Source organism: Pararge aegeria, chromosome 19 (assembly GCF_905163445.1).
Source record: "Pararge aegeria chromosome 19, ilParAegt1.1, whole genome shotgun sequence".
NCBI classification, from domain to species: Eukaryota; Metazoa; Arthropoda; class Insecta; order Lepidoptera; family Nymphalidae; genus Pararge; species Pararge aegeria.
The window spans coordinates 6,364,631-6,378,521 of NC_053198.1; the positions used below are offsets into that span (position 1 = coordinate 6,364,631).

General features: G+C 34.9%; 4 protein-coding genes across 5 annotated transcripts in view; 2 read left to right on the forward strand and 2 right to left on the reverse strand.

Annotated features, from left to right (window-relative positions):
• The first annotated feature begins 525 nt into the window (after window positions 1-525).
• LOC120632074 (serine protease 52-like) lies at window positions 526-2,975 on the forward strand. The gene is made up of 4 exons (XM_039901850.1): window positions 526-825; window positions 1,359-1,550; window positions 2,295-2,434; window positions 2,746-2,975. Exons 1-4 carry the CDS (start codon window positions 532-534, stop codon window positions 2,903-2,905), a joined length of 786 nt encoding a protein of 261 aa, XP_039757784.1. The 5' UTR covers window positions 526-531; the 3' UTR covers window positions 2,906-2,975.
• Window positions 2,893-4,343, reverse strand: LOC120632075 (ATP-dependent Clp protease proteolytic subunit). The gene has a single exon (XM_039901851.1). The coding sequence runs from the start codon at window positions 4,157-4,159 to the stop codon at window positions 3,407-3,409; it is 753 nt and encodes a 250-aa protein (XP_039757785.1). The 5' UTR covers window positions 4,160-4,343; the 3' UTR covers window positions 2,893-3,406.
• A 696-nt stretch (window positions 4,344-5,039) lies between these two features.
• LOC120632297 lies at window positions 5,040-7,790 on the reverse strand. Its single transcript, XM_039902133.1, has 3 exons — window positions 7,537-7,790; window positions 6,406-7,455; window positions 5,040-5,794 (listed from the first exon to the last, which is right to left on the reverse strand). Exons 1-3 carry the CDS (start codon window positions 7,589-7,591, stop codon window positions 5,472-5,474), a joined length of 1,428 nt encoding a protein of 475 aa, XP_039758067.1. The 5' UTR covers window positions 7,592-7,790; the 3' UTR covers window positions 5,040-5,471.
• A 1,122-nt stretch (window positions 7,791-8,912) lies between these two features.
• Window positions 8,913-13,891, forward strand: part of LOC120631891 (unc-112-related protein-like) — a 60,589-nt gene continuing 55,610 nt past the window's right edge. For both annotated transcript variants that reach the window (XM_039901564.1, XM_039901565.1), the window contains exon 1: window positions 8,913-9,188. In XM_039901564.1, the coding sequence (XP_039757498.1) occupies window positions 9,043-9,188 (146 nt within the window). In that variant the 5' untranslated portion in view covers window positions 8,913-9,042. The remainder of the gene's footprint in view (window positions 9,189-13,891) is intronic.

Sequence of the window (13,891 nt, forward strand, 5' to 3'; positions counted from 1 at the left end):
ACGTAAGAAGACCACAACAAACTTAGCCAAGTCTAGTTTTTGTTATGACCACATTAGAGTATTCCAACTAAGGCCTTTAATCCGACGCGACTTCTAGCTAAAGATAAGGTGCTCTGTATTGGTCAATGTACGCTTAAGACCGAATTTGAGGACCTATTTGCAGCTCAATTTCGTTTATAGGTTGAAACCTAAATTAAAACAATAATTCATACCTAACAGCATCATTTCATAACCTAATGCTTGCTTATTAGAACGCTGTATCGCTCACATTTTAAAGTACAAATACCTAACTGCTAAACTTTAAGAAATAGTAGTGTTATATACTACCTATAAGAAAGCGATAATATATTATTGCTACTTCTCCTAAAAAGTTATTAAATCAAGATAATAAATATTGCACTTATAGTATTAGTACGAGATTTTGTAAATTCAATCAACATATTCTTGAGGATTTAATGAACACTTAAAAGATTAATCTTAATTAAATCCATAAAATCTTGGCCTTTTGACTGCCGTTAAATTAAGGAGAGCATGGTTGGCTTCATGGCATGTTTTTCACTGGCCATTTTATGTTCAAGATTCAAAATTTATTCAAGTCAGGAGAATCCAGAAGGTCGCGTAGTCGATGGGCAGTTTGTGAAAATCTGTCATTTTCCTCACGCTGTCTTTCTAGAAATAATAAAACCAGAACGGTCCACTCATATTTGTGGATCCTCCGTAGTAAACCAACACTTCCTACTGACGGCAGCCCACTGTTTTTCAGAAGAACAAAGAAGAAGTAAAGACGAAATTGTGGCATATGCTGGTCACGAAGATTTGGAAAAGGTTAGTCTGTGCAAACATACAAATATTTATTTTTGTGGGTACCAACAATTAGAGATATCGCTATTTTTATTTTACGCGCCGTCATTACGCTAGGAATTTCAGACTACTCTTGTCATATACGCCATACATCATGATAAATGGTCGTAGACAAATTAATATATCGTTTCTGCCATCGAATCGATTATGCCTTCGTGTAAAGATGCAACTTATAGCACCAGAGACATTGTCTCATCATCAACGCTTTTAGGCTATCATGAATGTTTCTACTGAGGGCTTCTCTCATGTGAGAGATGGTTTAAGATCAGCAGCCTCTAAAGAAATATTATAATCACGACATGCTGCGTGCATGCGTGCTCTCCGAGGCACGAGGGATGACTATGGTTATTTCCTAACGAGTAAATTGATAATTTATTTGAGGTATGCCTACCCACCTGGCGGCAGAAAGAAATAAGAAAACCGATTGCACCTAAACAAAATTTACACATACCTACCTACTTAATGTTATTTAGACTAGAACTAAGTTATATTTTCAGACCACTATTGTCAGAAAGACACGTTTGCCGATTGTCCATGAGAAGTACGATCCCGAAGTGGTGGAGAATGATATAGCGCTAGTATATCTTCCTCATAAATTACCTTTGGGCAATAGTGTCAAACGGATAATAATAATGAAATATTTCCCTCGAAACAAAAAAGGCTCATTAGCAGGATGGGGTATCATAAATGTAAGTACTTATTATATTTACATGACTTAATACTGCTCATACACATGATGGTAAACTATGGATTAAGAAAGCTTAGAGCCATTTGGCAGACAAAACCATTACGATTTAAACGTAAAACTCGTAGGTACGGTAGGGGTATCATGAGATCAAATCGGAAATGAGGAGATCCTTAGAAGGAACTGACTGAGCTCTGCTAGAAATATCTCTACGCGATCAAATCAGAACTGAGATTGTCCGTAGAAAAACAACCAACAAAGCTAGGGTAGGAGAAATATATCTAGTTGATTAAATCAGATCTGAAGTAATCCATAAAAGAAGAATCAAAGAGCTATTACGGGACAGCTTGGATAGTGGTCGTAGGAAAACGCAGCATTAATAGACCCCCCTAGCGGGTCAGTCGACGAATCCGTTCAACGCACACGGTACATGACCACGGAGTGCTGAAATATGCTCTTATTATTAATCCAAATCGTCCAACCTGTCTATAGGTGCGAGCCCGATCACCCTATTTAGATGTACTGCATAAGATATACATCGGTTAAGAAGACGACGTAAAGTTACAAAATAATTAACCAGACGAACGATCCGCAAGTTTGTCTGGCTACTGCTGCAAAGAGGTACCTTATTTGTAGGTCAGTGTTACGCTGGGATGTATAGTAGATCTTAGACTGTTGCTAGACATAGGTGCTGCCTAAGTCTAGCTTGGTATAATGATTCAACAGATTTGTACAATCTTATTTCTAGGACATCACTAATGAAGGGACAATGTTACTCAAAGCAGTAACACAGACAGTAGGGAATCAAAAAGTTTGCTCCAGTGTAGTCTCTGGACCAGGTATGCTGTGCGCAGGGAGTACGCGAGCGTCAGACCCAAGGCCGGCGGCGTAAGTAATATTATTTTAATACTGTTTATGCCTTTAATGAAGGAGTAACAGCCTGGTGGATAAGGACTTCAGCCTCTCCTTCGGGCCAATCCCAGCAAGCACCTTTATAACTTCTCTGGAGTTATGTGCGTTTTAAGCAGTCAAATATTACTTGCTGTAACTGTGAAGTAAAACATCGTGCGGAAACTAACCTTCGTGATTAAGAGTTATCAACAATTGGCCAGTACAAAGCAATAGATATCAAATTACCTTGATAAAAATAAACATATTAATTTGCACATGGATATAGATTATAACTATTTTTGTTACAGGGGAGACTCGGGCAGTGGTTTAATAACTCGCAACTATCAATTATTAGGAGTCCTTTCTTACAAACTGCCATCCCTGCCCGCTCTTCCAGTCTACACGAATGTTTCATATTACTATAATTGGATTTGTAATAATATTAAAAGAAAATGTTTAAAAAATTAAACTCATATATTTTACTTTACCCATACCAATGGTGTTATAAGTAAGGAGGTAGATGGGTTGTATTCTCATTAAAACTGGTTAATCATCCAAACTAAGTTCAGATAGTTGATAAAAATTTGAAAACCAACATTTGATATTATTAGTATGTTAAATATGTTACTTTCCATTTTTAAGCCATTTGTCATCACTAATTAGTGTCATAAATCTAGCCTTCCTAAGGAAGGCTAAATAATTACATTTCTTCACCTAGTTAACATTGAATGCACCTACAAAATGTTACCTGATATAACATCCAAGAAAATGCTTGTGTTTATTTCACTGCAACCAGTATTGGAGGGTAACTTTGGCAGCAGTTTATAAAGATGAATATTAATATTGTTATTATTAATTATTTTATTTTTAAATTTTTTCAAACAATCAAACCTATCTACCCCTTTAACTTACATTATCATTGTCCTTTGTCAATAAAATTAATTTGTTACATATTTCTATCTAAAAATTCTAATCAGTAGTAGTTGCAGCAGCTGGACTTGTTGGTGGAACTGAACATTCATTTTCCATTGCATGGGATGGAGGGTGCTCTAGTATATTATCAATCAGGCCAAACACTTTAGCCTCGGTTGGTGACATAAAATGGTCTCGCTCCATGGAATTTTGCACTTTTTCTAAAGCCAAACCAGTGTGACGGACATAAAGTCCATTAATCTGCGCCTTCAGTTTTAAAATCTCTTCAGCTTGAATTTGAATATCAGTGGCTTGTCCACGAACACCACCAGACGGTTGATGGATCATTATACGGGAATTTGGTAATGCGTGACGCATGCCTGGTGCACCAGCTGCTAGAAGAAGGGATGCCATACTGCAAGCTTGTCCAACACACCACGTCGCCACCGGCGGAGTTATGTACTGCATGGTGTCGTATATACCTAGACCAGCAGTCACATTGCCGCCAGGAGAGTTTATGTACAGATGTACAGGTTTTTTACTGGATTCAGACTGCAGGAATAAGAGTTGAGCTACAACTAGGGAGCTGATATCATCATTTATGGGTCCCATTAGGCAAATAATACGCTCCCGCAAGAGTCTGGAGTAAATGTCGTAAGCTCTCTCTCCTCTACCAGTCTGTTCGACCACAATAGGTATCATGCCAAGTCTCGCCGGCTCACTCGTACTTATAGCCCTTAGGGCTACGTTCCTCGACTTTGGAACAATTAGGGCAGTTCTGGTAAATTGGCGAACGTAATTCATTGCCATGGTGTTTATTCTGCAAAAACTTTGTTATCTGTGTGCGTTATCTATCAATCAAACTATAACAATCCATTTATTTGATATTTCGAAATCATACTCTATAAACAAGTTTTATATCACAAACACTTAGTATAATTATTCTATGAAATTAGAATTTCACGTTGTTTTCACATTCAAATGACATCTGACCTGTGACAACTGACTTTGATAGTTGACACTTGAGACCACAGAATCTTAAAGTATAGAAACTTTTTTTTCGGGCTTCACAGGCTTGAGTTCAAATATTTTTTCATAGAGAAACAGAGTTACGAACAACCAAAGAGGATTTAATTTACAAACTATGAAGCAGTGTTCCTATAGCTACAATAATGATGAATCTCAATGTTTTTACAGGGATTTTCATGCTCCATGATCTTTATGCCACTTATGGGCTCGCTTGAAGGTCTTATATATTCTACTATATAAACCGATCTTTCAGAACCGAACCTTAAAAGTTATACTTTGAGAACAATGATTTTTCTCACTAATTTCTCATTTTCGATTTAGTCATGTACAGATTTTCAAGGCGTAACTCAATCCATCGCCTGCTAAGTGACTGAACTTTATTAAAATGCACAGGTAGCCAATACCTAGCTTTTTTCAATTGCCAAGCAAAGTTGTAAGCCATAGTTAATCAATTTAAAACATACATTCCAGAATAAAATATTTATATTTGAAGTCTTGTCCACAAAATCACAATGTAATCACATAATATCAATTATTATTATTTAATAACATTAAATGAAATCCACACATAAAACGAGCATTGAAAACATGAATACAATCCATAAAAAGAATATTATATTTTAATAAAAAGTAGACTCATAATAATAAAATCATAATTGTTTTGAAAAATAACAACCATTTTATTCCTATAATATAAACATAACATTTCTAAAATATTATCAAAAACAGGTCAGTTAATTCAGTATACATATGCAAAGCTTAATTGACAGGCATAAAGTTCAACATAATTTGTCCTTAGCTGAATAAAAAGATGCTAATAATCACAGAATTGTGTTATAAAAGAAGGGTAAGGAACATAATATTTCATATTTCTTACTGTAACTAGTAATGAAACCATTAATTGCATTGTAAAAGTTGTGCCTAATTTTAGTTTTGTCAATCAGTTAACTTTTTGACAAATACATAATTTTAATCTAAAATGACAAATTTGAAGTAGAGCCATCTTATTCTGCAGACAACATTGTGAAAAGGATATCACTAATTATAAACCTGCCAATTTGTCTCTATATTTATCACTATTGAAGAGGTCATGCTATTTACTTAGAGGTTGCCTTTTTCTGAGCTTCATTAAAGCTTCCTGTCTCTTCTTTTCGATTATCAATTTTATATCCACATCTGTATTAGTTTTCTGAACAGCATCTTTTCTTTCCACTGAATTAACCTTACTACTGGGAACTTTAAGTTGGAAACTTGTTTTTTTAGGAACTGGATTTATTTGTGATTGTAATAACGTTGGTATGGACTGCTGCGTTGCGGTAAAAGGAAGCTGTCTTTTGGCCATAAGCTTTTCTCTTGCTTGTTTATGTTTCTTCTTTATTTCATCAGGTGTGCATCTTATTGGAGAATCTCCTGGAACTAATTTTTTTTTTATAAATAAATATCTAATAAAGCAAGTACATTGTAATTTTAATGCATTTACCAAAACTTCTGATTAGTAATTTTTTCATGCATCTTTTATTTTACATAATACCCTAAGCTAACGCATTGTAACTTATTTGTAGACAGTCACATAACCTCGTCATCAGTGACTTGCACTTGGTACATTCACAAAAGCTCTGCCTACCCTAAAATTGATAAATAACTCGTATAGTAGGAGGATTTTTGGCGTTTTTGGCAATCTTCCCACTGTATGCATGCCCTGGTAAGAACCCAGTGCACGCCACTACTCCTCATCACCCTTGCTCACCCTATTAATTTCCCACTTCTAGGCTAAGAAAAACTCAATACCTTTCAAGACTAATTTATGCACATGATAAGTTCTAATTAGTAGTTTCAATAGTAGATTGTTTTAATATTTTTCATGAAATGTACAACTCATCCCATGCCCTCATCATACCATCATTAGATAATGTTTATAATGTACACAAAGTAAAATACATAAACATTAGACCACAGATGAGGCAGGCAAGCAGTGTTAAATAATGCATACAAAATTTACAAATACAGAATCCTTATATTACACTGACCTGTTATTTTGTCATCACTTTTGTTGAATGGCATTGAACTGTACCTTCCAAAAGCCGTTCCGCTGGTTGAAGGTTTATTACTATTATTGACTGACGGAGACTCTGGCATTGAATTATGCCTGCCGAAAACAGTCTTAGATGATGGGCTTCCATCACAAACAACTAATTCTTTCAACATCCAACTACTTTCATTAATTTTACTTGTTCTATTCCGTGATTCACTTTTTATTGGCATTTGTGAGAGTCTCTCTAAGGCACTATCATTTAAATTACCAAGTAAACAATCAAAGGAGTCATTATTTAATTTAGGTGAATCACACTTTTTTATTCTATGTACAGATGGTGATTCTAACTTGATATTATTTAAAATGGTGTCCATTGAATCCTGATCTATGTTTACACTTAGGCCTGGCTTAAAACATTTTGTAATTGAGTCAAAACAAGGCCTTTTTGCTGGTTTAGGCTGTAAGTTCAATATATTTTCCTCCACAACCTGACTGGCTTTCAATAAGCACTCGTTCATTGAATCATCTGACTCCAGGCCACTCTCTGGTTCAGCTTTTGTAAACTTTGAACTTAGAACGTTCTTCCTAAGGCAGCGATTCTTGCTTTTTAATCCACTTCTTGGTGAACTGTCACTTGTATCACTAAATATATCTTCTTCAGACTGTGGCTTACTTACAACTGTGGTGACAGAAGGCTTTTTAGAAATGTATTCATGCAAATTCTGATTCAATTCCAGAAGATCTTGAAACAGTTCAGTTTTCTTCTGGGAGGGTTTTACAGGTCTACGTCTGGGTATGGGTTTTTCGTTTGGAATGGATCTTACTGTTTTTTTTGGCCGCCTGCTTAAAGGTGTAGTATTTTTAAGCCGTGATTTAGCTGTTTCAGATTTAGGTGTATAGAAATTCCAAACAACATCTGTCTCACCCTCTGCTCCATCTTGCGTACATAGAAATGGTACAGGACTGGCCGACTCAGAATCACAAATAGAATCACTATCTCTAGATGGTGATTCTATCCTATGTTCCGGTGTTGAACAGGACAAAGCTGTAAGAAGCATATTTTAAGTAAAATTTTGACTTTTAAAAATAAGTGTTATAGCACATGTATATTTAAGTAAATTATTACCTTTGTTTTTACTCTTAGCGACCATTTCTTTTGATGATAATCTATTATTATTCATATAGAACGAACACTTGAAACTAAACTTAGCGCATGCGTGATTGTAGTAACAAGTGTAGGATATAGAAAGGCTACATTGCACGTAACAAAGAGCCAATTAAAAAGCCACATAAAACAAATGGCAAATCTTAAGATAAAAAAAACTAAATTACGACAAAAATATAAAAATGGATTTGTGTTATGTTCACCACAGGTACATAGCCTATTCACGAATGACATGACATATGAATGACATAAAGACATTGACAATTGTTAGTACAGATATCAATTTCTTAGAGACTAAAGAGTTAACACATAGCATAGTTTGAAGTATATGGTGTTCTTAAAGGAGTACCACACCGACACAACCAACCACCGACCAATTTTTTTAATATTGTGAGATAATATTTTTTATCGCTAATATGATACTGTAACGTTTAACCAAGTAGCATTATAGTGGTTGCGAAATAAACAAAAACATACTAAAAAAGTCAAAGATGAAAGCAGACATAAAAACACGGAGTGGGTGAATTTTATACTGAGTTGAGGTTAGGTTATAGGCTTTTTTGGGTTATAAATAGTGAAAATTTGCAGTCGCCACATTGACAAACTTTGTATTTTATTATTGAATTTAATAACAATTTATGATATCTTCAATATACAATCGTTTGAATGTGACAGTGGTGGTGGTAAATGGAAATAATAATCACGCTGAAGGATATTGTGTTTTATTCAAACTTTTTTTCAATAAGACACTAATTTTACATTATTTACCGAACTTCTCCAGTCAAAAAATGTGTTAGCCATCTTTAAAAAACCGAAAAAAACCAAAGTAATGCCAAAGGACTACAACTGGTTTTCCTAATAATATAATTTTTTTACGGTATCAAGCAGATATTTATTATGGGCCAAATTTAATTAAAATCGGTCCAGTAGTTGAGCCAAGAATAGGTTTTATTTATTTATTCCACTAAAAGTTATCACTTACCTTGTGGTAAGTGATGATGCAGTCTAAAATGATACCGGGCTAACCTGTTAGAGAGTATGGCAGTTAAATTAATTAAACCCCTATCCCTACCGGAACGTTTAATCGCTTGCGGAACATCACAAACGTGAACAAATTATTATAAGCACAGTATACACACTACACAGTATATAAACTAGTTCAAAGAGAGAAGTTTCAGTGTCCTCACGGGGTAGAAGTTGGTAAAAAATGCTATCTCTTACTAACTACTGACATTTTTCCTTCTTATGTCGGTTGGTAGGTTGGTAAGTCGGACGGATGTGGAAAACGGAATATTCTTTTCCAGTCAGCCGCGCGACCGCGGGTCATCACCCGCATTCCGCCCCCTATGCCAGTCGAATGTCATCCAGCGTTTGCGGTGGTTGTCTATTAGATATTTGTTTACATAAAATCGCGATGCGCCATCGGAAGTGACTTTATAGTGCAAAGTGAACATAAAAACATACAAAATGCTCGCGGACGGTGAAATTGTTGGTGATGGATCATGGAACCTCACCATCTACGTGACGGATATGAACGAGAAACGTACCATGGTCGTGAAAGGAGATATGCACATTGGCGGTGTTATGCTGAAACTAACTGAGAGCTTCGGTAAGCTATCATTAACGGATGAGTTCATTGCATATTTGTAACGAGCTTTTAATATATACCGTTTGTATCATGCGCTGAGTCATGTTCTTTTTAGAATAATAGTGATTGACAGTTTGAAATTAATTTAATCATGTCTCCAAGTACGTGCATAATAAACTGCGTCTTGTTATAGTAGTTCGACTACGTACACGATCCTGGATTCGATTCTCGGGTCTTGTTGCCAGTGTTTTCAGTCAAGAACTTCTCAGCACTAGCCTGCAGGGCTAGCACGCGCAGGAGTCAAATATTATATCCCCCCGATTATATCCCCTGGGGATACAATTAACGTGTCCACTCGCTAAAGCATGGGAACATGGAATAGGAGAAGTTTACCCCTATTTATTATCACCCATATATTACCCAGTGCTTTGAACGTTAATAAAGCTGTAGGAGATACATTTTTATCCTTTCCCCAGGAATATAATTGTCTCCTGTTCATGCTAGCCGAGCTGGAGTCAGGAAATCACTGTTTTTTAACCTACATGTCTCAGAGAACATTATACCATTGTTGCTGGGCACACTTGTGCCATTAGAAGCCCATAACCAAAACTCTCTCCTACAAGAAAGGAAGCCTGTGCCCAAGTCTGGGTCAACAATATCAAACACTTTTTCTTTCTTTTTAGATTAGATAAGAGCATTTCTATGCTGTATCCTGTCTGACAGATAAAGACTTGGCTAACATAGAATTTGGATATTATATTTCTTAAAAGTTTGTTAAAGTGAGGACAAGAGGCAGTGGTTGTGTGGGCAGCAATTAACCGGTTAGCAAGCAATGCTATCCATTTCTGCAATGTTTTCTGTAGAAATGTACAACACTACATTTCACTACACAGAAACACTATTTTTAGAGCTATCAATTCATTTAAGAACAGAATCAGCACTGTTTTACCTGCACGGGTAGCAGTTCTATCCAATGAAGCTTAAGGACATGTCTATCATCTCGTCAGCCACTCTAAACTAGGAAGAAGAATAATTTTCTCTTGTGTGAAATTTCTAGTGGGTAGCTGCTTACTTTTGTGCTCTTTATGTACAACCCTTTTGCTTGCTATTCTTAAAACATCAACAAAATTTTCATTACTATTCAATGAAATGATTTAAAAAGAAAAAACAAGATATTCTGCAAAAACCAAATCTGCACATCTTTTTCAATCTTAACATAATACATACATCACAAAGATCTTACAAAATGCAATACCATGCACTTTTTGCTAAAACACCAGCTCATCTTCAGGATGTCAACCTTTCAATACAAACCTAAATTATCTTTACTGTCACAGATTGTCACAACTGTGGAGAGTGAAAGTAAAAACAAACTAAGACTTACTACCAGTTTTACACCTACCAACATAATATGTGACAAGGTTATTATCTAACTCAATTAAATGATATAATACGCTAATCTCCGCAAGTGTGTGTAAAATACTATGTTTATCAATATGCACTGCTGTGTTTTGCTTTTTTTAAGTCACAATAAGATTGTGACATTTGTTTAGTTAAAGTTTTAGAGTGATTATTACAGAGGTAGCATATTCACCCAACCTTAAATGCACAGCAAAATTCCTTATGACTAAATTTTTTCCAGACATCTGCAAAACATTGTTGAAGTTTATTTAAAGATGTTAATAAAACAGAAAAATAACTGAATCCTAATTTTATTTTTATTTACCAGAATTGTCAAAAATTCAAAAGATGTGATTGTAATTTTTCATCATTTCAAGGTTGTTGTTACATAATTGAATTGCGCAACATATATATTTTTTTATTTATTAAAAAGATTAAACGTGAATTTACCTTACCAGAACTAATTAAACTGAGAATGTTTGTTATTTGAACATTACTTACCATTTTTTGTTTACTTGTATCAACTTTAAACATTATTGAATTAATATTGAATTTTTTTTATTCTTGTAAACAAAAACCAAGTTTTAGCAAATATACTCTACCTATTTGGATCACTGTTAAAGACTTATGTTCAGAATAATTAATCGGAATAAATATAATTTAAAATCGTATGTAAAGAAGATAAGTTTGAGTGTTTATAGCCAGTATAAGCGTGTTGTGCCTTGGAATTATCAAATTAGTCCAAAGGTGTCATACTAGGGAGCCCATTAGATTCACTACTTTACTCCATGTTATAAAATGACCAAAAATGCGACCAACACCAAGTAAATAACAAAACAACAATATTCATAGAAATCAAACAAAAAACGACATTGCGTAGCAATTACCCACTGTTGTATTCTATTCGGACAACAACGCGAGCAATTTAGCAAACTATATCAAGAATTTCTTATATTAGCATTTTATCTGCATTCATTACTCCCTAGCAGTTATGCTAAACTGGTTTTGATAAGTAATAAAAGCTGTACCTGATTCGCGGTGCGGAGTGATAATTTGTGCGAGCGAGAGCTAAAATGCGCTTAAGGAGGCACGCGTCCTTCGTGAACGATATGTTATGCCTGGCGAGTTTTTTTTATTTGCCCTGTTTAGGTAACGTACCTATCAACGCTATCCTTAGTGCATCTCTTATGAAAATGAAATATATAGTTAATTGCGTGCCACCTACTTCTACGCTTGAATTTTTCATCTCTTGAATTTTTCCAATTTGAATTTGCACATCTCATTGGTATGCTCATAAATAAGTATAATATTCTAAATGTAATGCGTTTGGCTCAACCGGTAAACCGATCTTGATGAAGAGCGGCACACAATTAACTTGCATAATGAAGAAGGATAAGGGATCATTTTTATCCCGGAAAAAATGTTTTAAAAGTTGCATATATGCCGCTTGAATTATCATTAAGATTTTGCATAAAATATGTATATGTCATCCAACCCAAACCAAAGAAAACGCGTACGAATTTGCGGACAACAGCTAGTTTGTAATAAAGAGGAATCTGAAGTATATGGTTTTATTAGTTTTATTACTAAGTAACAAAGTTTATTTTCTGACAAAGTGTGTTTCTTAAAGCTTTCAAGCTTCTTTCGATAAACGATACGTGAATTATCAAAGGCACGCTGTAAGTCCTTGGCAAACGATATTTTAGGCTTAGTGGGTTTTTTATTTGTCCGCTTTAGGTGGGCCACCCGTCTTCATTCGTCACTATCCTTATTGTTAATCATACTAACCTATAACTACAAAATGATTCCGCATATCTCTTTTTAAAACGTCGTCGTTGAAGTGCAATTAAAAGATCCACCTGACTTCTACACATCTTACAATAAAAATATGTAATAAATCTAACAGAGATTGCACGCTTCCTATGATTGCAACACACCTGTTTTTATTGGTACAGCGCCTACAACGGTTTCTTTTATTATTTGCGAAATGAACATTTTACACAAGTCTAAAACCAAGTATGACTTAACTTACTGTCGATACTTATAAATTATGATCCCCACTATGTCCTCAAATTATAAAATCCCGAAAGCCAACATAACACAGCAGATATATCTACAAGGTAATGTGAGAATTCCTTTGGGATTTCCACCTATTTCTAAGAATAATAGATACTAAAAAGAAAATAAAAATCAACAAATCACAGCTAATAAACTTTTCTCGTAGCAACCATTTTATTGCCTTGATTATATCAACAGGATATGAAAATTTATTACTTTTGGACATTATAACAAACACAAATTATTTAGTTTCATTAAACAAAAATGTAATTTATAGTATAGCAAAATATAGAAATAACTGCATCCAGTGTCTAAGGCCGAGTCTGTTTTGTTGTTTAATCCAACGGGAACCGTCTGTTTTTCCGGTCCAATAACTATCCAACTTATGTCGTCATTTATCTATGAAAAGGTAACAGACGATCAGAACTACTTAAGAATATATAATAATAGTGTGGGTTTAAGAATGCTCCCGATTCGCCTTAAGAGGTGCTAGCTTACTTAGCTCCGACAGTATTGCTGAAGCTTAATGCCTTTGGTGTACTCATAAGCCATAAGCACCCTGCAGCGAGTATCACTTAAGCATTTCCTACACCCGCTATTTATATCCTTTTATATATCTGAAGATGCAATCTGTGACTGTCTGGCACTTGTATATGTGTGGGAAAAATTGATCACTCCACGCCTCTTTTTAGAGAGAGTTAAACGTGCTTGAAAGTATTCTCAAGCTTTTATTATGTATGAAACGAGGGGGGAATCAAGTCTTCGAATAGTTTCGAGTATCGCAAATAATCTCTTTAGTCATTCACCATAAATGTATGTGTACATAAACTGTCTTATGAAAGTATTTATTTGTTAATAACAGCGTGGGAACGCAATAAATAATTATGTTTGCTAAGATATTAGTGTAACCATAACATTTGCACCTACGCAAATACTATTGGTATGGGATAAACTTTCAAAATGGCCGTCCGATATTCGCCCACTGTTATCCAATAGTATCTGAATAATTCAGTATCTATACAATGAACAATAATATAAGTAAATAGTTGTTGGCATTGAATTCACACTTTCCTGCCCACAAACTATCTCTGCAAACATCACTTCAATCTGATGCTGCGAAGATCAAAACAACGAGACAATTTCACGCATTCATTTATCGAGCATTACAAAATATAACGATCGAGCATTACGAAATAAAGAGACCACTTGAATTCTTTTAATCATAAATCAGTTTTTAATCGAGTCAATGCCATCCCTTAGAAATAAATT

Excerpts from the sequence above, each read along its gene's own strand:
- LOC120632074 (XM_039901850.1), top strand. The coding sequence starts at position 532 with ATGGTTGGCTTCATGGCATGTTTTTCACTGGCCATTTTATGTTCAAGA. Across the intron at positions 1,551-2,294 it reads CAGGATGGGGTATCATAAAT|GACATCACTAATGAAGGGAC; the intron begins GTAAGTACTTAT and ends TCTTATTTCTAG. Across the intron at positions 2,435-2,745 it reads TCAGACCCAAGGCCGGCGGC|GGGAGACTCGGGCAGTGGTT; the intron begins GTAAGTAATATT and ends TTTTTGTTACAG.
- LOC120632075 (XM_039901851.1), bottom strand. The coding sequence starts at position 4,159 with ATGGCAATGAATTACGTTCGCCAATTTACCAGAACTGCCCTAATTGTT.
- LOC120632297 (XM_039902133.1), bottom strand. The coding sequence starts at position 7,591 with ATGAATAATAATAGATTATCATCAAAAGAAATGGTCGCTAAGAGTAAA. Across the intron at positions 7,456-7,536 it reads CGCTAAGAGTAAAAACAAAG|CTTTGTCCTGTTCAACACCG; the intron begins GTAATAATTTAC and ends TGCTTCTTACAG. Across the intron at positions 5,795-6,405 it reads AAGTGATGACAAAATAACAG|TTCCAGGAGATTCTCCAATA; the intron begins GTCAGTGTAATA and ends AAAAAAAATTAG.